At 40.6% G+C, this 22,011-nt stretch overlaps 1 protein-coding gene across 6 annotated transcripts in view; it reads right to left on the bottom strand.

Moving 5' to 3' along the window:
* Positions 1-22,011, bottom strand: part of Rev3l (REV3 like, DNA directed polymerase zeta catalytic subunit) — a 158,187-nt gene that overhangs the window by 64,808 nt on the left and 71,368 nt on the right. For 5 of the 6 annotated variants that reach the window (XR_362259.3, XR_005497269.2, XM_063279173.1 and 2 more), the window contains exons 5-11: positions 21,498-21,594; positions 16,361-16,455; positions 15,029-15,133; positions 13,967-14,051; positions 13,731-13,882; positions 5,797-5,916; positions 1,967-2,204 (exon numbers count right to left, since the gene is read on the bottom strand). Coding sequence is in view for 4 of the 6 variants with exons in the window: in XM_063279173.1 (XP_063135243.1) it covers positions 1,967-2,204; positions 5,797-5,916; positions 13,731-13,882; positions 13,967-14,051; positions 15,029-15,133; positions 16,361-16,455; positions 21,498-21,594 (892 nt within the window). In the remaining 2 variants the exon portion in view is untranslated. The remainder of the gene's footprint in view (positions 1-1,966; positions 2,205-5,796; positions 5,917-13,730; positions 13,883-13,966; positions 14,052-15,028; positions 15,134-16,360; positions 16,456-21,497; positions 21,595-22,011) is intronic. The other variant, NM_001083966.1, reaches the window with a different exon arrangement.

Here is a 22,011-nt window from a genome sequence, read left to right as displayed (position 1 = left end):
CATCATAAGGAATAGATCTGTGCCATTTTCTACATATTAATCTTCATGCATAAATGTTGATCACTTCTCCAAACAGTCTCTATTCAAAGGTTCTTTAAAAACGAGTGTTCAACAATCTTTCTAGTCTTCCTTTTCTTTCTCAGTCTTCTTAAACTGTGATACACATGGCAAAACAAAATTTAACACATTTCTTTCTGTGTTTCTATTCTTCAATTTCTCTCTAATATGGTTATGAAAAGTTTGAGTTTCAGAAGCGGACTCAGACTACTCAAGCTCACAGAGGCTGCTCAGCTGACCACAATGTCATTTGTGATGGCTAATGTTGGCTGCCAACCTGACTGGAAATACACTGAAATGGAAGGATTTTCCTGATCAAATTATTTGAAGCAGGAAGTCCCACCCTAAATGTGGGCAGCACTCTCTGGTGGCAGGCCAGATATGGAAGAGAACTTGCTTTTTAACTGCTTGCCCTCACTGTTTCTGGCATGGCCACCCATGCCATTGCTGTAGCATTCCTTTGCCAATATTAGAAATGACGTCTTTGGAATTCCAATAGAGTGTCCAGGCAGCCTCCTGGCTTTCAACAACAGAATGGGGTTGCTGATATATCAGCCTTATAGACTGAGTGACTACCAGACTCTTGGCTTCCCCTCTGGAAGACAGCCATTGTTGTCTTTCATCCTATAGAGCAATCTAATGGGTCCCCCTAATACATATGATATATACTCATTATAGACATAAGCGTGCATCAGTGGGTTCCCCCAATACGTATGATATATACTCATTTAGAAATAAGCGTGCATCAACGGGTTCCCCTAATACATATGATATATACTCATTATAGACATAAGCGTGCATCAGTGGGTTCCCCTAATACATATGATACGTACTCATTATAGACATAAGCGTGCATCAATGGGTCCCCCTAATACATATGATATATACTCATTATAGACATAAGCGTGCATCAGTGGGTTCCCCTAATACATATGATATATACTCATTATAGACATAAGCGTGCATCAGTGGGTCCCCCCAATACATATGATACATACTCATTATAGACATAAGCATGCATCAATGGGTTCCCCTAATACATATGATACGTACTCATTATAGACATAAGCGTGCATCAATGGGTTCCCCTAATACATATGATACGTACTCATTATAGACATAAGCATGCATCAATGGGTTCCCCTTAATACATATGATACATACTCATTATAGACATAAGCGTGCATCAATGGGTTCCCCTTAATACATATGATACATACTCATTATAGACATAAGCGTGCATCCCCGCCATCATTCCTACTCCTTTAGAGAACCTGGCTAATACATCAGCTCCTCTCTTTTCTTTCTTTCGAGACACAGGGTCTTATTCTGTATCCCTCTCTGGCTCTGGAACTCACAGAGACCCATTTGCCTTTGCTACAGGAGTACAGGGATTAAAAGGTGTAGACCTGGTTCTTTCTGACTGATCTTAAACCAGAATAACAGTGCACGCCTCAGACACGTTATTTTGAGAGAGGTTCTCACTTTGTAGCACTGGCTGGCATGTGACACCCGGCCAGCTATTGTCTTCTGTTTAGTGTGTAAGTGACTCAGGCTAGTAAGACGTGGGGGGTCACTTAGTTCTAAGGGCACTCTGCACACAGCTACTGAGCTCCGTTAGCAAGTTACTCTCAGGGTTATACCCACTCCAGACTCTGTGCTTACACGTGTCAGCACTGCATATGAAACAGATGGTTTCTGGGTTTGTTTCTAAATGTAGCAGAACATGATATTTCATGGAATATTAAATACATGCTATATGAAAAAAGTCATTATTTAAAGGGGATTCTGCAAGTCCGTTTAGCTCACAGGTATTTTATAGGATGAACAGTAACAGCAGCTTTCCTGAAGTGCAGCAGTGACAGGAAGCATGCATTCGATTAACTGAAACTTTTTAAAGAGAAATCACCTCTTTTTGGCACACTGTTCTTCAGTATCGCTGTCCCATCTCTGGGACATCAGCACACTAAGCTCCATCTCTTCCTTCTCCATCTGGGGCGCATTCTCTTCATCGTCACTGTTTTGGGGGTTTTGAGATTCCCCAAACGTGTGACGAGGTAATGGCATCCTATTCTTTTCTCCTTGGTATCCATCACTTTCCAAACCAGCAAGAAGATGGACCAGCGACTCGTCAGGACTACTGTCCACTGCAAAACAAGCACATTAACCACCAAAAATAACACCGACTTTCTAAATGCTTTAAGGACGACACCGACCCCAGGGCAATGCAACAGGTGCTGCACGCGCTACAGGAATACGGGTGGTACAGGTCAGCTGCTAATGCCGGGGCTCGGGGGCCTTCCACCACCCGAATGACACGTCAGTGGCCTTATTTAAAAGAAGACTTGCGGGGCTGGAGAGATGGCTCAGCGGTTAAGAGCACCCATCTGCTCTTCCAGAGGTCATGAGTTCAATTCCCAGCAACCACATGGTGGCTCACAACCATCTGTAAAGAGATCTGATGCCCTCTTCTGGTACATCTGAAGACAGCTACAGTGTACTTATATATAATAAATAAATAAATCTTTAAAAAAAAAAAAAAAAAGACTTGCAGATTTCCTCTCACATCTATTATGAGAATTTCTGAGGCAGGACATAGGTATTGGTGCTTTTAAAGAATTTTCCAGGCTTACTTAGGTATGAAGAGCACTAAGGAATATGCCATACGTGTTCAAAATGAAAGATATTCAAAGCATGGTAACTAGCTACGTGTAAGAGCTATACAGGTAAGCACCTTACCCTTTACGTCAACTATACTCAAGGATAGTCAAATAAAATCTAGCTGAGCTAAGATTGCTTTTAAAAGCAGTTAATAGTCGATTTCTATGAAACCACACTATATACGCTAAGGTCCTTGACATTACAAAGTATCAGGTACTGGCAAGGCTGTAATGAAATGGAGTCTTAATTAACTTACTGCTGCTCATGTTGTAAAATGTCCTTAATTTCTGGCACACATCTAAAATCCCTGTAATCTTCAAAGTGTCTTTTAATATGCTAGAGCTGACAGGATGGGTGGTGGCCACCAGAAAGAGAAAGGCAAGGTTAGAGCTGATCCTCAGTCCTATGCTCCCACTTGCAGGGTAGTACAGGGTAACTGATGGTTGACTTAATCACCACTGGTCAATCAGTTGTGCCCACATAATGAAAACATTCACAAACCCAAAATTTTACACATTTTCTTTCATTTGTGGTTCCCAGATTTTATACAGACACATAAAATCTCCCCACCCCTGTATAATTTGAAAGCAGAAAACTGTTTAAACCAATAGCTCTCACCCTTCCTAATGCTGCAACCCATTTATACAGTTTGTGTTGGGAACACAACCTTTTTGCTGCTTCATAGCTGCAATCTTGCTAGTGTTAAGAACTATAATGTAAATATCTGTGTTTTCTAATGGCTTTAGGTAACCCTTGTAAGAGGGTCATTCAACCTCAAAGGGGTCATGATCCACAGGTTGAGAACCGCTGGTCTAAATGGACTAAGGGAGGACCTATAGGAGGGGAGGGGAGGTGAGAAAAAGGAACTGCCAAGAATGAGGAGGATATATTCAGTGTACAATACATACATTTCAGAAAGTTTAAATAAACAAGCAACGACACCATCACACACACACACACACACACACACACACACACACACACACACACACACACACACAGAGAGAGAGAGAGAGAGAGAGAGAGAGAGAGAGAGAGAGAGAGAGAGAGACGTTCCTAGAAGCTGGCAGAGACAAATAGGACATGGGAGCTCTGTGCATCTTCTCCTTGCAATACTCATACTCATTGATTCTGGCTGTTATTGGTAGCCTTTGTAACAGCCTTTAATCAATTCAGTAATAAGTCAGCTTGCCCTAGTTCGGTGATCTGCTCAATCAAATTTATTGGGCCTGGGGAAGGGGTATGGGAGCCCTCGCCTGTGGAATCTGATATAGTCTCCAGGTTGAAGAGGGTTAGAACTGAACCGAATTAGAGAACATCAAGGAGATACCCATCCCAGAGCAGGCTGCTTGCTTGGTATGTGGGGAAATTCCTAGACATCCAGTCACACACATGTTCTGTGTTGACTGTTCTGGTGAGAAATATAGGAGAAACTGAGTTTATTTTCCCCTAGATCCACTCTACCTAACACAATAATTCTACTACCACATGTATTTGTAAGAAAACTGAAAATATTCTGCTGGTTTTATACCTTTTATTTCTACTATTTGAGTCAGTGTATGAACTGATCGTTTCTTTCATCCTGTCATTTTGAAAGATTCATATCACTTCACTATGTTTCAGTTACTTTTTCCTCCTCTTTTACCTTCCTCTCAGTGCTTCTCCAAGTTAACAAGCACACCTACTTTCATGACATACATATGTTTTTCCTCTTGTATGTGTTTTTGTGTGGTATGGGTGCAAATGTGTGTGCAGGTGTCTGTGCATGCGCACATAGAGGTCTAAGGTTGATGTAAGGGATCTCCATTTCTTTTCCATATTAGCTTTTGTGGAAATATCTTTTCAATAAAGTTATTTATATAATGGGATTGATACCAAGAATATATAAAGAATTCAAATATACAATATAAAAACTTGAAAAGAGAAACACAGAAGCAGCATAATGGTGGTGGTACCAAGCAAACTGAGAAGCCTAATGTGTAAATGGTTTATGGTTGAAGTGCATTTAGGGAGGTAAAACAACACTGTCATACACTGTGCTGCTTCAGAACTCGTGGCTTAATGTAAACTTCCTCATACTGCAGCAAAGCATCCACAATTTTATCACTATGTCTCATTTGGATACTGTTTTAAAATGAGTGTGTTTGGTTGCCAGGAGCTGGCTCAGTAGTTAATGTACACTTACTCTGCAAGTGTAAGGACTAGAGTTTAGCTCTCCAGGAGCCCATAAAATGCTGCTGGGCAGAGCGGCCCAGCTGTGGCTCTTGTCCTGGAGGTGGAGAAGAGGATTCCAGAGCAGGCTGACTACCAAGACAAGCCATATCAGTGAGCTGCGGGCGCGATGGGCTCTGGCTGTCTCAGTGAGTGAGGATGATGCCTCTGCCATTGTGCTGGGGCCTCCACACGCATGTGCACACACCTGCTTATCCTCACACCTCCACACGCATGTGCACACACCTGCTTATCCTCACACCTCCACACGCATGTGCACACACCTGCTTATCCTCACACCTCCAGATGTGCACACACCTGCTTATCCTCACACCTCCAGATGTGCACACACCTGCTTATCCTCACACCTCCAGATGTGCACACACCTGCTTATCCTCACACCTCCAGATGTGCACACACCTGCTTATCCTCACACCTCCACATGCATGTGCACATACCTGCTTATCCTTGCATCTCCACATGCATGTGCACACACCTGCTTATCCTTGCATCTCCAAATGCATGTGCACATCCCTGCATACCCTTACATTCTAAAACATGTATGCATACTTCACACACAGAAATAGTAAAAGAAAAGAAGATAATTTGTTTTATCCCTAAAACAACATCCTTTTACCCAATATGGTTCAAGAAAAAAATTTTTCATTTACAGCTGTTTATTTATATTGTTTTAAGGAAAAACAAGGAGAAAATATAGAACTACTCGATCTAATGGGATACATAATTTTTATACTCAGCATTTACTAAATGTGAAATGTTCACTTCTTCAAAGCAAAGGGGGGAAAAACAACCCAGAAAGTTACTTTGATTAAAACACGACACATTTAAGGTAGTGTTGTTACTTACTGAAAACCGGTGTCTCACTCAGTCTTTGAGTCAAAGGCTGAAAAGTCTGACTATTTTCTATGAGGTTCAAAATTGCTTCTTCATTAATGAGTGCTTCTTCTACTTTATGTTTAGTGTTACCTTAGGACGACAAAGACGACAAGAGCGTTAAGGCAATGCCTCGGTGCTAAAACCCAGCAGCTTACACAGTACAGAATTTGTATAAATTATGGAATTTTACAGTGTAAATGTACCTGAAAGTCTTGGAATATTGGTGAAATATACTAAATAAAAATATAATATAAATGTAATAAAAAGCTCAGAGGACGTCATCATCAGTCACATGTATTTAATACCCCTCTCCCATCCCAGGGGAGGGAGGTGTACACATGCAGGCACACCTCCCCGAGTTCTGGACCAGCCTGGTTTACTCGGTGAGCTCCAGTCTAGCTAGACTATACAGTGAGACCTTCTCAACAAGAGAAACAAACAAAAGGCAAAACAACATGGATTTACAGCTCGCCAAATACTTATAAGCTCGCCTGCATTTTTACTATACTCATATGATTACAGTATTCAGGTAAAAACCAGGACTGAGACGCACGGTGTGTGTTATGTTTTGTTGTGTTTTCTAATAAGATCTCCTGTAGCCCCATCTGGCCCCTAACTTGTCATGATCTTAAATCCTGATCAGTCTGCTTCTGTTCCTGAGTGCTGGGAATACAGGCAGGTATGAGTACTCGTAGATCCTCAACGATAAAGGTTTTTATTCTCTGTGGTTCAAGATAAATTCATTTTATGTTAATTGTATATTTTTCAAAAGCTTCTTATTTGTTACCTAAAAATAGTTTCGTTTAACATGTGATAGAGGATCTAATGCCCAGAAAGAATCAATAATTTTAAGAACACAGACGAAACAAATCCCATATTAGAATCTAGTAACGGAGAGATAGAAAGCATGTTTTAAAGGGAGAGAGGACGGAGAGGGAAGCGGAGAGGAGAGGAGAGGGAGACACTGACTACATATACACAATCAGCAGCTAATTGGAAGGATTACAGCTAACTGGAAAAACAGTTTTTGCTTAGACATTAAAACAGACTTGATATTTAAATGTTTTTGAGTTTTTAGAGAGTTAACTACTCAGAAAAAAATATTTTTATATAAAATATACTACAAAACAGCCAATCTAAGACAAGAGTATTTAATCAAAACAAATAAACCAATAATCAAAACCCAGAAAACAGCTTTCTAAAATAAACATTTGGTTAAAAACAAATCCTGGTGGTCTGACAGGGACAATGGTAAGGATAATTACAATGACCAAAGCAGTTCCGGGGAAAGCACAGGCACACAGGCGAGAGTGAACCGGAGTGTTACAGGTAAGGACGCTAGATAATGCTACAAACTGCTTTATGCCAATCCATGGAAAACTCCAGCACAGTGGACAAGGTCTTAGGGAAAATGGAATCAAAACAGACTCAGCAGGACGGAAGAAAGCCAGAGCGGATAAAGCAGCTACTTCACAAGGAAGCCATTCATACAACTGGAGGGGCATCTGGAGGGGCATCTGGAGGGGCTGGGTGGTTTTATCTATGAAATCCAAAAGAGACAGATGATCCTAATTTAATGAAAATTCTCAAAAGGGAAGTTGAAACCTTACAATTGTTTAATGAGGCAAGTATGGCTCTTTTTCACTGATATGCTAAAATTCTAAGAAAACTATTAAAAACTAAATAAATATTGAAAAAATATAACACCATATTAATAGAGTATAAAAGAAAGACTAATTTCAGTAAATTCAGAAGACCATTTGGTAAATCTTGATTTAATATTCATCATATATTAAATGGACACAACTTCAAGAAAATAAGGATAACCAAGGCTACTAACCTGATTAGAGTACATCTACCACGGTCCTATGTAAACTCTGGTCTTAGAGAACTTTTAAAACATCTCTCTGCCTCACTGAGGAGACCCCAATCCCAGACCAACCTGGTCTACACAGAAAGTGCTTGGCTAGCCCAGGCTGAAAACAAAAATGCAAAAAAACACAAACAACCTCAAAAAGCAAAAAAGAAGAAGAGAAAGAGGAAGAGGTGTTAGAAGAGGTAGAGGAGGAAGAGGAAGAGGAGGAGACAAGAAAAGAAAAGGGAAGCATTGGGTTTGAAGATCTGGCCATCGGCATTTTTATTCTGCGTGATCCTTGATGCTGTGGCAGACCACTAGGGCATGAGGGGAGGGGCATGAGAGATGGTTCAGGAGTCAGGAGAACTGTGGCTTTCTCAGAAGAGTCAGCTCTTATTCCTAGCATCCACAGGGCAGCTCAAAGCCATCTAAAGTCCAGTTCCAAGAGGCCTGTTGCCCTCTTCTGGCCTTCAGGGGCATTGCATATATGTTCTACTCTGACATACATGCAGGCAATCGCCCACACACAGAAAAAGAAATGAGAATTTTTTTTAAGGATCTGGGAGACGAAATGGGCTTGAGAAAGGAACAGTACTTTGCAGACAGTGACTGAATCCACTAAGCTCTAAGAAAAAATACATCTGAACTATTAGTACTAATAAAAGTCTCTAGACAGAAATGATACGCAAAGGCCACTGAAATCCACAATTATCAGCAATGACATAAATTTAAAAATAAAGCTCATAACTACAATAATTAAAAATTACTTAGATTATAGAAAACGAAATACAACGTAGAATTACAAAACTATTGAAGGCCATGGGGGAAAAGAGCAAGTAAAATGAGAACGATGTCGTGTTTGTACATGCGCTGGTATGAAAAAGATTAAAATACTCCTTAAACCAATCTATAAAATAAGAAATCCTCAATAAAAGCCCACAGAGAGTTCTTTACAGAAAAATAACAATGAGACCCTCAAGTTAATAGCAGGAAGCCATTTTACAGGATCAAGAGAGACAATTCTCAGTCTGACAAGTCTTAAAAGGGACAACTGAGATGGTGTGAGATGATCCTAGGACATGTGATGGTGGGGAGTCTAGAGGAGCAACGAGACTATTTAATAAATATATCACATGACTACTTACAGAGTCCCATACACACATAATTAGGTCTTTCTCTTTCATGTAAGAATTAGAGATCTAAATGGAAAAAACTAGTTATCAACTTGACACAGCCCAGAGTTAACTAACAGAGTCTCAACTGGGGAATTGCCTTGATCTAGGTGAACCAGGAAATGTCTGTGAAATGTTTTTTGATCACACTGTGGTGCTACTGTGGAAGCTAAACAAGGACCTGGGAGTAAGCCAGGAAGCAGTGTTCCTGGGTGGGCTCTGTTTCAGTTCCTGCCTCCAGGTTCCTTCCGAGTTCCTGCCGGACTTCTTCACTGAGCAGTGATGAACTGACACCAGAATGAAGCCTACTCTTTCTCCACAAGTCTTTTTTATCATAGCAACAGAAAAACAGGCTGAAAGTAGGACAGAAACTGGCCCTGAGAGTGGACTTGCTGGGAAGGGCCTCCATGCTGGGCTTGAGGAGGATGTGGAAGCATTTGGAACATTAGGATGGAAAGACCATTGAACGCTTAGATTTAATGAGCTATGGTGAGCTTAGGAGGTAAAAATGTGCAGAGAAATATAGACATGGAGACATGGCTTCTGAAGCTTCAGAGGGAAGTTAGGAATCCCCCCAAAATCTACTGAGGCCATCTGTGTGATATACTTTAATTAAGAATCCATAGAATTATAAGGCCTCAGTCCTATACAAAGAAGTATGGGCAACTGAGAAAAGGTGGTAGCAAGAGAGGTGACCTTTCCCAGTAACTGTACCAAACAGTCAACCCTGAAAACATACATTATACAGACTGAAAAGGTTATATTTAGGAATGAATACACACACACACACACACACACAAACAGTAAGTGAAAAAGTGAGGCCATGAGTTGGAGAAGTAAGAAGTATGGGCAGGGGCTTACCAGAAGGTTTGGAGGGAGGAAGGGAAAAGAATGGGTGGCAAGGAGAACTTGTGCTTTCTTGGAGCAGTGGAGACTGCTTGGCTGTGGCTGTAAAATCAGCTGTAATTAATAAGCGATCAGCATCACTGGGACAGATCTTCTGGAATGTTTCCTTAGGTCAGCACACAGACGCTGTAGTGGTGGAAAGACTGCATATCAAGCTGGCACCTAGAAGTTATCCCGACCTGGTACTGGTTTTGAAGTCTCGAGCATCCGCTACACATACATATGCATATGTCAAATGCGCGACTGAAGGACACAGAGAGCAGCTGAGACCTAGCACCGTGTGGCAGATTTGGAATCCATGGAGAGGCCAAGCGTGGCCACTGACGATGATGGTGTAGTGGAGGTCCCAGCACTCGGGAAATGCCAGGACCAAGACATTTGCCACCAAGGAGATGACAGGTGTGAGTAGAGCCAACACAACCTATGAGACATGTCCGTGTGCCAAGGACGGCAGAGCAAAAGAAGTGGGACTTATCCAACCCTTCGGAACCCAAAGGACCACGAGGAGGTTGCAGGTGCTGGACACAGAGCCTTTTACATCACTGGATCTTGGTTTTGATTTGACTGTTAACTACGTCATGGTTCCTCCGTCTTTATACACAATGATATAGTGGGTTTTGCTGTTCTTCTGGGTGCCCCTAGTTGAGCCACTGTGGGGCTACAATGAGATGGTCCCTATCATCTTGGGCATCTGAGTACTTTGTCCCCAGTTGGTGGGTCTCTTCGGGCAAATGTGATGTTGAAAGAGAACAGCCCCAGTTGGCGCCTGTGTTTGGATACGTGGTCCTCAGTTGGCTTGGGAAGGACTGTGGGTTGCTGGAAGAGGTGTGTCACTGGGGGTGGGCCCTCTCCACTCCCAGTGAGTCCCGCCCTGCCTCTCTCAGTGCCTCATCCTTGTGGATCAGGATGTAGACTCTCTCTTCTAGTGTGCACCATGCCTGCCTGCTGCCATGCTCCCTGCTATGATGGTGACAGGCTCAGCCTCTGAAACTGCAAGCCCCAGGGAACTGTTTCCTCTACAAGCTGCCTTGCTTATGGATGGCATCTGAACACAGCAAGAGAGGGGTAACTAAGACAGGAGGCTCGGGAGGCATAGCCTGGTTGCAGGAAGCGTGTTGCTTTGGGGTGAACTTTGAGGTTTCAAAGTCATTCATCATTCTTGGTTCACTCTCTCTGGTTCCTGCTTCTGGTTTAAGAAGTGATTCTCCACTGTTGCTCCTGACAACTCCCATGCCTGCTGCTACACCGTCCTGCCATGATGGTGATGGTCTCCTATCCCTCTGGAACTGTAAGCCCAAGCACTTTCTTCTCTAAGTTGATTTGGTCATGGAGATTTATAACAGCCATAGGGGAAAGGAATACACATACTCTGGATTTTTAAAGAGAATTTGGACTTTTAAATTGTTGGAATTTTTTAAAAGACTGTGGAGCTTTTAAAAGTTAGACTATTTTAGGGGTTGGGGATTTAGCTCAGTGGTAGAGCGCTTGCCTAGGAAGCACAAGGCCCTGGGTTCGGTCCCCAGCTCCAAAAAAAAAAAAAAAAGTTAGACTATTTTAAATTCTGACAGTGTAAGATCTTGTGGATAAACAAGAAAGAAAACGCTATAGATTAAAGTGATGGATTATGTATGTAGCTGGAAGGGTTATTAGTCTCCCAGTGAGCTTGAACTGTCAACACAACTTACAGTGACCTGAGGACATATCAGTTGGGAACTGCCTGGCTCAGACTGGCCTGGGGGCATGTCTGAGGGACACTTTCTCCATTGCTCAGCTGTAGGAAGGGCCATCTGGCTCAGACTGGCCTGGGGGCGTGCCTGAGGGACACTTTCTCCATTGCTCATCTGTAGGAAGGGCCGTCCCACTGTGGGCAGTGCCACCCGTGGGCAGGCGGTCTTCTGCGGGCAGCTGAGGAAGCCAGAGGAAGCAAGCCAATGAGCAGCTCTCCTCCATGGTTCTTGCCTCTACTCCTGCTTGAGTACTTATTACTTTCCTCAGTGATGGACTATTTATTACCTGGAAACATAAGAGGAAACAAACGCCTCCTTCTCCCAGTTGGTTTTGGTCATAGTATTTATGACAGCGGCCTAAAACAAACTAGACATACACCTAAGCCTTAGGATAGCTACGTTAGGAAACTTTCCTTACGACAGGATAGAGAAGGATGCATATACCAAGTACGAAACCTAAGCCATCAGAAGACACAGGTAAGCAGGACATTAAAACTGAAGACATGAAAAATACTAAAGAATTAAAAACATAATGCAGAAACAAGATGAATAAAATAAGCTTAAAAATGGGAGTTTACAGAATAAGCTTGAGAGGAAGAAATAAAAACCAATCAGGAAGTCTCATATGAGAGCCCAGGACTTGGGAGATGCTCTGCAGTTCTGCCCGGATGTTCGCAGAGCTCACCTCCCAGCAACATCATCAGGCGACTCCCAGCCTCCCCTCAGCTGGAGGGGATCCAATCCCCACTCTGTCTGCAGACAACTGTGCGCACTCACACAGACACGCACAATCGTTACCGTGTACTCTCTGTATTCACTTCAGTCTGCTAGTCAGCACCTGATCGTTGTCAAGGGTCCCCGGCCTGAGCACTCCACAGCCGGATCAAGGAGGCTTCAACAGAAGCAACAGAGCCCTCACCACCCTCTTACCTACCAACTGTGCACAGCACAGATTTGCACGCAACCTGTCAGCGTTCGGTGGAGAAAACTTTGCACAAAGCCACTGAGAGGGCAGACGTAGCCCTGGGAAAAAGTGAAAACGGTTCTAATACTTATAGAGGAACCAATAAGTATTAAAGTAAAGCTATCAGCAGCTAAAATGAAAAAGCAATGGTAAATTTCAAAATGAAGATGTTGGCGTAAAAAGATGATAATCACTATTAGTAGTGAGGGAAATAAAAATTAGGCCTCAGTAAGATAGTATTTCATATACTCTAGAACAATAAAGACATAATACCAAGTGTTAAATAAAAACACTAAGTCATAAGAAACCTTACACAATGCAGGAAGTAACATAAAACAGTGCCCACTATGGAAAAAACAAACACAAATTTACTACATGTTCTATGAATTCCACACTCTGGTGTCTACTGAAAAGAAATAAAAAACACACTTAGTTAAGCATTACTCTATAGTAAAACTTACTTTGCAATTGGTTTATTTGCTACGATTTTCAATATAATTTTTCAAATCATATCACATTTACTTTAAATTTTATATTTTATTGTTCACATGAACATTATTTTAATCAGTCAAAAGTGAAAGGAACTTAAACATCTACCAATTGATAAATGGATTAATGAATCTAACAATTGGTAATAAAAAAAAATAAAATGTTGATAATTACCACAGCATAAACCGTGAAAGTATTTGCTAAGTGATAGAAGAAAAAACCCATATTGTATGACTTCATTTATATGACATATCTACGAGTGTAGACAGACAAACATCTAAAACAATGGTTGCTTAGGAACTGGTCCTGGGAATGGCCATGATGCCAATAAGGAAGCCTGTAGGCTCATGGGTATTTTCTAACATTAGATTATGGAGTTCTTATGTACTTAAAATGAGTGAATTTGTGCTATTTAAATTATTTCTTGATTAGCTGTTACATTTTTGAATGTAAACGCTAGTTGCTTAATTTTTGCCAATAGTGACATCATTTGTATAAAATTTGAAGCCTTAAGCAACAGTACATACATATATGTCTGTGTACATGAACATACATGTATAAAAAAATCGTCACAAAATTTTACTTCCTAACAGTTTATAGAAACTTTAGTATAGTATTTATCTTTAGAGATTTAGAAAGGGTCAAGAACAGGAAATAATTTTTGCTACATCCATATTTATTTCTGAGGAGAAAAACAAACAAGGAAACGGGCAAATATTAACTTAAGTGTCTGATACAATGTTTGCTTTAGCATTTTCGGTTTAATTGAGAAGATAATCAGATGACCTCACCTTTGCTCCAATCGTTGTCTCTGTGGACTTCTATCATGTTGGCCGGTGAACAGGGAAGCATTTCAGGAGACAGAATCTCAGAGTGCAATGTTAACTCAGCAGAGAACTCCTGGGACCCACTGCTGTAGTCCACAGATCCTGATAGTGTTCTGCTTCATTAAAACATAACTTTTATAACAAACCATTTAGCAAAGCAGTAAGCTGAGCTCTGAGCTCTCTAATAGATAGGCACTTACACTGAGAAATCATTCTGTTTGAGAATTTCTTGAAGTCTCTTCTGAAAAATTTTTTCACTTTCTGTTGCTGGCACGAGTCTGCAATCTTTAAATTTAAAAAGTACATTAGATAGCAAATGGATGAAATACTTCTCCTTTTTCCTTAAAGGAGCTTTGACAATCACAGCACTTTATCTTTCTCCCGACTCACATCCTACCATCTAAATGCAGCCCTGGTATAAAATCATACAAACGAGAAAGGGAGGTTATTAAACAATGAAATTAAGAACTTATCATCACTTCAAGTTTAAGTTCTATAATTACAACCTAAAACAAAAGAAAATAACAATAACAACAACAAAACTATTGCTCTCTAATCATAAATACATCATGCACCCTGAAATTAGAAATTTCCTTCTTTGTAAAATATATTTATATTTTAAAGGGCATAGAAAAAGACACTTAAATTTTACCAATACATTTTTAGCACTCTAAATATTACAGTGAAATTTAAATTTTTCATTGGGCTTCAGTGGAGACTTATCGCAACATTTATTTCTGAGCTGTCCTTTACACTTTCAGATTTAGCATTAAGACTTTGCTGTATACATGTTATGTGAGCCCTCAATCCTTTTCGAGTACAGCAGTGTTTAATAATGAAGGGGTCCTCAGCTGCATACGATGATCAAGGTGAGAGTGTGGCGGGCAGTTTCAGAGGACAGTGGGGACAGTGTTTCATGGCCAACATTTTCTAAGCAGAACAAATAAAATGGTGCTTCTAAGTGGGATTCCATGGTTTTCAGTATCTTATTTGGAAAAAGAAGACACGGATATAGTTGAGAACGGAAAGGGAACAACTAGCTCTTGTGGCAAGAAGGTAAGGCACATAAAAACCAAGAGCACACAGAGACAACGGGATGAATACATGAATACTAGTCTGGAGGTAATTATAAAGCTCTACTGGTGGTACAGCAATGACAACAGGAGATTACATAGGAAAATTAAGGGTGATTTAAGACACATCTAGTGCTGAGGGCAAACTCAGTGACGATTTTCCTATTTGAAGCATTTACTGACTTTCACCTTGTGATTCTGGCTGGCTAATTTGAGAGTTTTCATTCCTGTTTCTTCGTCGCTGTTTTTCATCTTCCCATATGGCCTGCAGCCCAGGGTTTCCACCAATTTGAGCTGCAATCACAACAATAATACAAGGGTCAAAATGAAAACTTCTTCTCTATAAACTGCTTAAACTTTAATAAGTACTTGGTGTGGGGCAGTTTGCTGTGTACCCTTGACTGGGATGGAACTCACTATGGCACCCCGGCTGGCCTGGGACCCAGTGGAGATCTGCCTGCCTCTGTCTTCTCAATGATAGGATTAAAGGTGTGTACTATCATGCCTAATGATATTTGTTTTAAAGAAAAACATGGTGTGTGCTATAATGAACAAATTATCTCAATTCCACATTTTAATGGTGCCTCCTTTTTCAATTTTCTATTTTGACTGGGAAAAAAAACAAACAAAAACAAAAACACACAAAAGGATGAAAAGATGGCTCAGCAGTTAAGAGCACTGACTGCTCTTCCAGAGGTCCTGAGTTCAATTCCCAGCACCCACATGGTGGTGCATAACCATCCGTAATGAGATCTGATGCCCTCTTCTGGCCTGCAAGCATACATGCAGGCAGAACACTATACGTAATAAATAAATTAAAAAACAAAACACACACACCAAGTAAGTAAAATTCACACGCTGATGAGAGATGATTCTAAAACTTCTCTCCAGGATATATAACCTGAAGATAAAACAATTAAAAGGCAGAGTATGCAAAATTATCTTATACTGGCTAATTTTATTTAGTGCCACCTACTTCTGATTCCTATTTAGGTAAACATAGTAATGTAAAAGAACTATAAATAAGCAATATAGATGACTATGTATAGTGATTACATAGGAGACATTGTCTGAAGAGTCGTTGGTTGAAGGTTTGGTCCCAGGCTGACGGCTAGATGAAGAAGTGACGGCACGGAGAGCACTGAGGTGAGCAGTGAATGAAGCCATTCACGGCATAGCTGCATAGGCTGTTGAGAGGGGTACTGCACACGCATCTGTCCTGGTCCCTTTCTGACTGTTCTCGTCCATGAGGGAGGGAGGCAGTGTTGCTCCCACGCCCTTCTGCCAGGACATACTGTCTTACCCTAGGCCTGGAAACGACGGAGCCCGACAACCAGGGACCGAGCCCTCTGAAACCAACAACCTAACAAGTTTTCCTTCAAGGCGGGTTCCCAGGTGCACAAGGAGCACACCTCAGGACATCGCGCCTTCTCCCTCTGTAGCCTTCTCTAATGGCACCTCGGTTCCACTTTACCATGTTCTACAGGTGAGATTGCACAGTAAGAGTGATCCTGTGCGTACCCTCAATATCCAGCCTATTCAAGATGTCAGCAGCTACGGCGTCCACTTCTAACTCACAGGTACTCAGGGGCTCCACACCTTCCAGCAGTAGAGAACTGGGAAGAGAGGAGAGCAGTACATAAGCAAGGAGCACAAACGTCCCAGGTTGTTGCTGCTGCTGGGATCGGAGACTTTCCTTAGGCTCTGGTGATAATAAGAAAACCTGAGAATATTAAATGAATTCATGATTATTCATGATACCATGTGTATGAAATAACAACAGGACAGAAAAATTATAATGACATTCTATAGATACCATTTTAAATGGATACTATTTACCACCCGTATATTCAGAATCATATTCTATATGTGAGGAATATTTGATGCCTAGTATGTGGATCTGGCTAAAAAATGGTTAAGACAACATAAGAATTCACTAAAAATCATAACTATTTAGAATAAGGTGCCTACAGGCGTATCTTACATCTGCCACCATACATAATTTTTGGTAAGGGGAGGTGAGCATACTGACAGGTGTCAAGTGACACTGCGTCTTCTGTCCTCAGCCACTGCTGAGCTGGAGGCACTAGCATTCCTCCCACTGCTGAAGGAACAGCCACACTAGCAGTGAGTTCCAGCTGGCACAGGTGACAACAGTTCCTTCTATGAGAACCACACACGGACCAGCCTCTCTGACACTCTGTGACCTAGTTCCCGCAGAGCCACTAAAAAGGAAAGTAGGCAGACACCATGTGTCTGTCATTCCTCCCAGAATGCACAGAGACATGGTACAGATATGAGGTTTCCTGTCACAGACTTTGTAGTTCATGCCTGGGAGATAGTAAATGAAATGAAAGGTTAGAGACCTTGCTGTAATGGGGGTGCAGACTGAGTAAACTGTTTATCGAATGTTCTTTAAAGTTTTATGGAGAACACTAAGAAGCATTACTTTCCATCGCCTTCTCTTAAAGAGAATTGGGTCAACATCAGACACTAAGTTGTCACGGCTGGTGGCATACAGCTCAATGAAGAAAGTCTGCTGGGAAGCCTGAGGTCTGGCTCTGATCTACAGTGCCCTCACCACCACAAAACAGAACCAAGAAGTTCATTGTTAAATCACAAACACATGCACAAATCTTTGTGCCATTCTAAAGAAAGGCAGAGTAAGCTAACCATATCCCTTTACCTTTTAGAAAAAAATAATTCCCAGAGTAGGTTGGCCTCCCTGTCCACATAACTGAATAAAATCCATGTTGTCATGGATTTAAGTGCTAGATAGAAGAGTTCAGAGTTAACAATCTTCTTCTTACATTAACATGTTTTGCAACTTCAAAGAATTATATTGACAAATATAAGAGTTATGACAAAAATGAACATTACTAAGACTGGTACTTTTGGGAAAAAAGACTCAGTAACACTGAAAAAACATAATCTCACAGTAGAAAAAAAAATGTTCCTTTTTGAGACAGGTTCTCTCTACATAGCCCTGGCTGTCCTGGAATTCATGGTGCAGACCAGGTGGGCCTCAGATTCGCAGAGATCTTCCTGTCTCTGCCTTTCAAGTTCTGGGATTAAATATACACCACTATGTCTTGTGGTTGTCCATGTACTATTTCTAGAGGGGAAAATCTCTTCAAAATATTTTCAGTAGAAAATAATGATAAAAAGTTTTCAGTCATTAAGTAAATGCAGACAATTCATTTTGGTTATTAAAGTTAGATAAAAATTACAATGGAACTTACAGGACTGTTCCCAAGTATTTCTCTAACAACTGAATACAAGAGATCAACTAATTAGAATCATGACAGACAGAATTTAAACATTTATACTCTAAAAATACCTATAGGTTGGTTCAGCTTGCCTTACAAATGTGGCAGCCTCAGTTTAATCTTTGAAGCCAAACCCATGCAACAGTAGGACATCCTTTGATCATAATACCCATTCTGTCTCATGAGTCTACAAATGCAGTGCGCATGCGCGCGCGCGCGCGCACACACACACACACACACACACACACACACACACACACACACACACCTCTCTCTCTCATTCTATCAGGCAGACACGGTGGACGTCTGTCCTCAGACTATGACTGCTGTAGCAAACAACTCTGAGAACCACAGCACTTGGTAATTTCCTCTTACAACACAGAATAAAGTAGAACATCTGACTTATTACAACTCTGTGTCCTTTGTAATAGTGCTTATAAAGGGATATCAAATAATCCACTGTATTGTTTTAAAGGCACCTAGAAAAACACGCTAGACTAGGGAGAGAAATGAGACAAATCACTTCTACTGGTTTATGGGAAAACTTCTGGCATTATCTTTTATTTATATTCAATGAAATCACAGATTCTCAGATTATATAAACATTGGGAGAAACAACAGGCTCTAAAACAAACAAAAACACATGGCGCTAGCAAGGAATGGTGGTATACATCTGTAATCTCAGCATGAGGAAAGAGGAGGCAGGAGGAATGCTACAAGTTTGAGTATACACAGTGAATTCCAGGCTAGCTAGCCATGACTACATCGTGAGACTAACTGCAAATAAATACATAATACATAATACATAATACATAATACATACATACATACATACATACATACATACATACATACATACACACATAAGTATTAAAGAAAAGGTCCCCAGTCATCTGTGTTTAACTGAGTTAATAATGTCACTGAGTGAAACTTCACTAGCTTGTCTAGTTCTATCTTTCCCTACAGCTGGTTTGTAGAACTTTAAGAAAAAGACTTCTTACAAACATTCTAAAGTTCAATTTGTTATAGTAAAATTTCAATTTTAATCCTAGTCAGTGTGCCTTTATTATACTTTTATGACCTAATCAGAATTAGGTCATAAAATTATTGGATGAGGCTTCAAATTGTTGTTAATGAGCAGAATTCAGGAATAGTGATTACTTTTACTACTTACTTAAAAACCTTTAAAAATCATTCTGATAGTACAGTAATACAAATAATTTTACACAGAAGCTGTAATCCAGAAGCAACCAAGACTACATCTCAAACTGGTGGCCAAGTTTCTGGCCTAATCTACTGTGGGTAGAGGCTCTTCTAGGCAGGTGGTCCTGGGCTGTATGAAGAGCAAGCTAAGGAAACCAGTGAGCAAAGCAATAGGCAGCATCCCTCCCCTGTGGTTCTGCTTCAGTTCTTACAGTCTGCTTTGAGTTCCTGCCCTGACTTTCCTTCTCGATGCACTGAGCTATAAGATGAAATAAATCCTTTCATTCCCAGGCTGCTTTTGATCAAAGCAACTGAAAGTAAATTAGGGCAATTGGATGAGCTCTGAGTAAAGCTGATCCTTTGGACTGGTTTATCTGGCAGCGTTCTACTAAATAGCCAGGTTTTGCCTCCTCAAATTTCTGATCTCTGTGCTTCAATTTACTAAGTGTTGAGATTATAAAAGGTGTATACACTCAAACAAGTATTTTCATGATCATTTTAAGTTTAACCAGTAAGTTGTTTCATTTTATATTGTTTTGGTAGCCCTGGCTGTCCTCAAACTCACTAGGTAGATCAGGCTGACCTTGAACCTGGACATCTGCTTACCTCTGCATCCTAAGTGCTGAGATTAGAGGCGTGCACCACCACTGTCTGGCAATACATTTTCTTAATATATATTAAAAGCAAAGTCAATAAATACTATGTCCCCACCCCACTTCTTCACACACATAAATACACAAATCTGCTTAAAAGGAAAAAAGCCATTGGGTCGGTGGGCTGAGAGACACCCCAGTAAAAAAAATGCTTGCCACACACACATGAGAATCTGTGTTCAGATCTCCAGTATCCATGTAAAGATCTGGGCGTACCCTGAATCTGTGATTCTAGCCCTGAGGAATAAGAAAGCACTTCTCTGGGGCTGTGCAGCCTGACTGGCAGGTTCCAGGCTCCGTGAAAGACTTCTAAGAGATGAGATGGAAAGTGATTGAGCAGGGTGCTTGCAGGCAGACCTACTAATAACCTAAAGTTGATCTCCAGATCTCACAAGATAGAAGGAAAGATGCAACCCAACATTTGTCTTATGACCCCAACACTGCACCATAACACATATGCACACACACACTCACCAAATAATTACATAAATATAAATTAAAACAAATATAAATGTAAAAAATAGGACCAGCAAGATGGCTCACAGGGTAAAACCATTTGGCATCAAACCGAATGGCCTGAGTTCTATTCCCAGGATCTATAGGGTGGAAGAGAAAACTGACCCCCCCAAGTTGAACTCTAATTTTTGTGCATGTGTGCATGTATACAACAAACAAATGTAACTTAAACCTCTTAAAAACTGGATAACATACACGAAGTTAAGAAGAGGAAGACAGTGGCCATGCTGCCAACACTGCAGTAACCAGAGCAGGAGGCCCAGGAAGGCAGTGCTATGCGGACACTCCACCTTATGTGGATAACAAAGTGAATGTTACACGATGAGGCCGCTGACTGATAATTGGAAAGGTGGTGATCGTGTGTCTGCTTTGTGGCAGGAAAACCTAAGCATTTGGGATATACAACAACTTTAACAAAAAGCATAATCAAAAAATAGCTACAAGGAACCAGTTGTATTTTGTGGTGTATTTATTTCCATAACTCCTTAATATTTAGAAACCTAAAGAGTTGTTTTTATTAAGAATATGTGCTACTTTAATTCAAAATTGCTACTTTATAATAACTGAGTTTGTAACTTGGTAACTTGCAGATGACAGTTAATAATGGCAAGAAGTGTAACAACCTCCTTCAGGTCCTTTGTATTAATTAGGTCACAACTAGGTCTTTCCATCATCTTTTATTTATTTTTAAAGTCACGGTTAATTTTACATTTTGCACTTGTGTGACTGTGTGTTTTCAGGAATTTGTTCTCTCCTACCATGTGGATGCCAGGCATCAAATTCGGGTCATCGGATTTGGCAGCAAGTGTCTTTCCCTCCTGCGTCTCATGCCCTCACTGCCATGGTCTGTTCTTTAAACCCATGATTCCATGTTATGTTATTGATACAGTTTAAATATAAACTTTTAAAAGACCAACTGTAGTAAAAGGCTAAGTTTCAATTATGATGACCACTGGTGACTGACTACAAATGTACAGACACAAAACTTTCATTTCTTTGAGGACAACATCGGCTAACCTTGGTATTTCATCCTCTTCCCACCTAAATAAAGTGCCAGCAGGAGAATTTCCTGACAACTGAGGCTTGAATAATCCAGTTGCATGCGAGGCATCACCTAGAGAAAGAAAGGAAAATTTAAATAAATTGTACTTTTAAACTTTTTATCTAACCAACCCAAAATAAATTATACCTTAAACTTTTTGTCTAAACAATCCATCTACCATATATTTACTGGTGACAGGGTCTCATTACAGAGCCTTGGGTAACCTAGAACTCGATATCTAGACTAAGGCAGTCTCAAACTCATAGACCAGGCAGACTCTGCATCCTAAATGCTAAGGTTAAATGCACTCGAGCCATGACATCTGGCAAGTTATATTTATAATTTGCACAAAATTATCCTCTTTGTAAAATAATTTACAAATCATTTAAGAATACCCAAATATATTTTAAAGATTCACTGACACACAGGATTACATATGCACAATTGAGAGCAATAACTCTAAATTTAAGTGTGAGTAGAAAAAAAGTA

This window comes from Rattus norvegicus, chromosome 20, assembly GCF_036323735.1.
Source record: "Rattus norvegicus strain BN/NHsdMcwi chromosome 20, GRCr8, whole genome shotgun sequence".
Taxonomy (NCBI): Eukaryota; Metazoa; Chordata; class Mammalia; order Rodentia; family Muridae; genus Rattus; species Rattus norvegicus.
The sequence above is the reverse complement of the archived record's forward strand: the minus strand, read 5'-3'. Positions and strand labels throughout refer to the sequence as shown.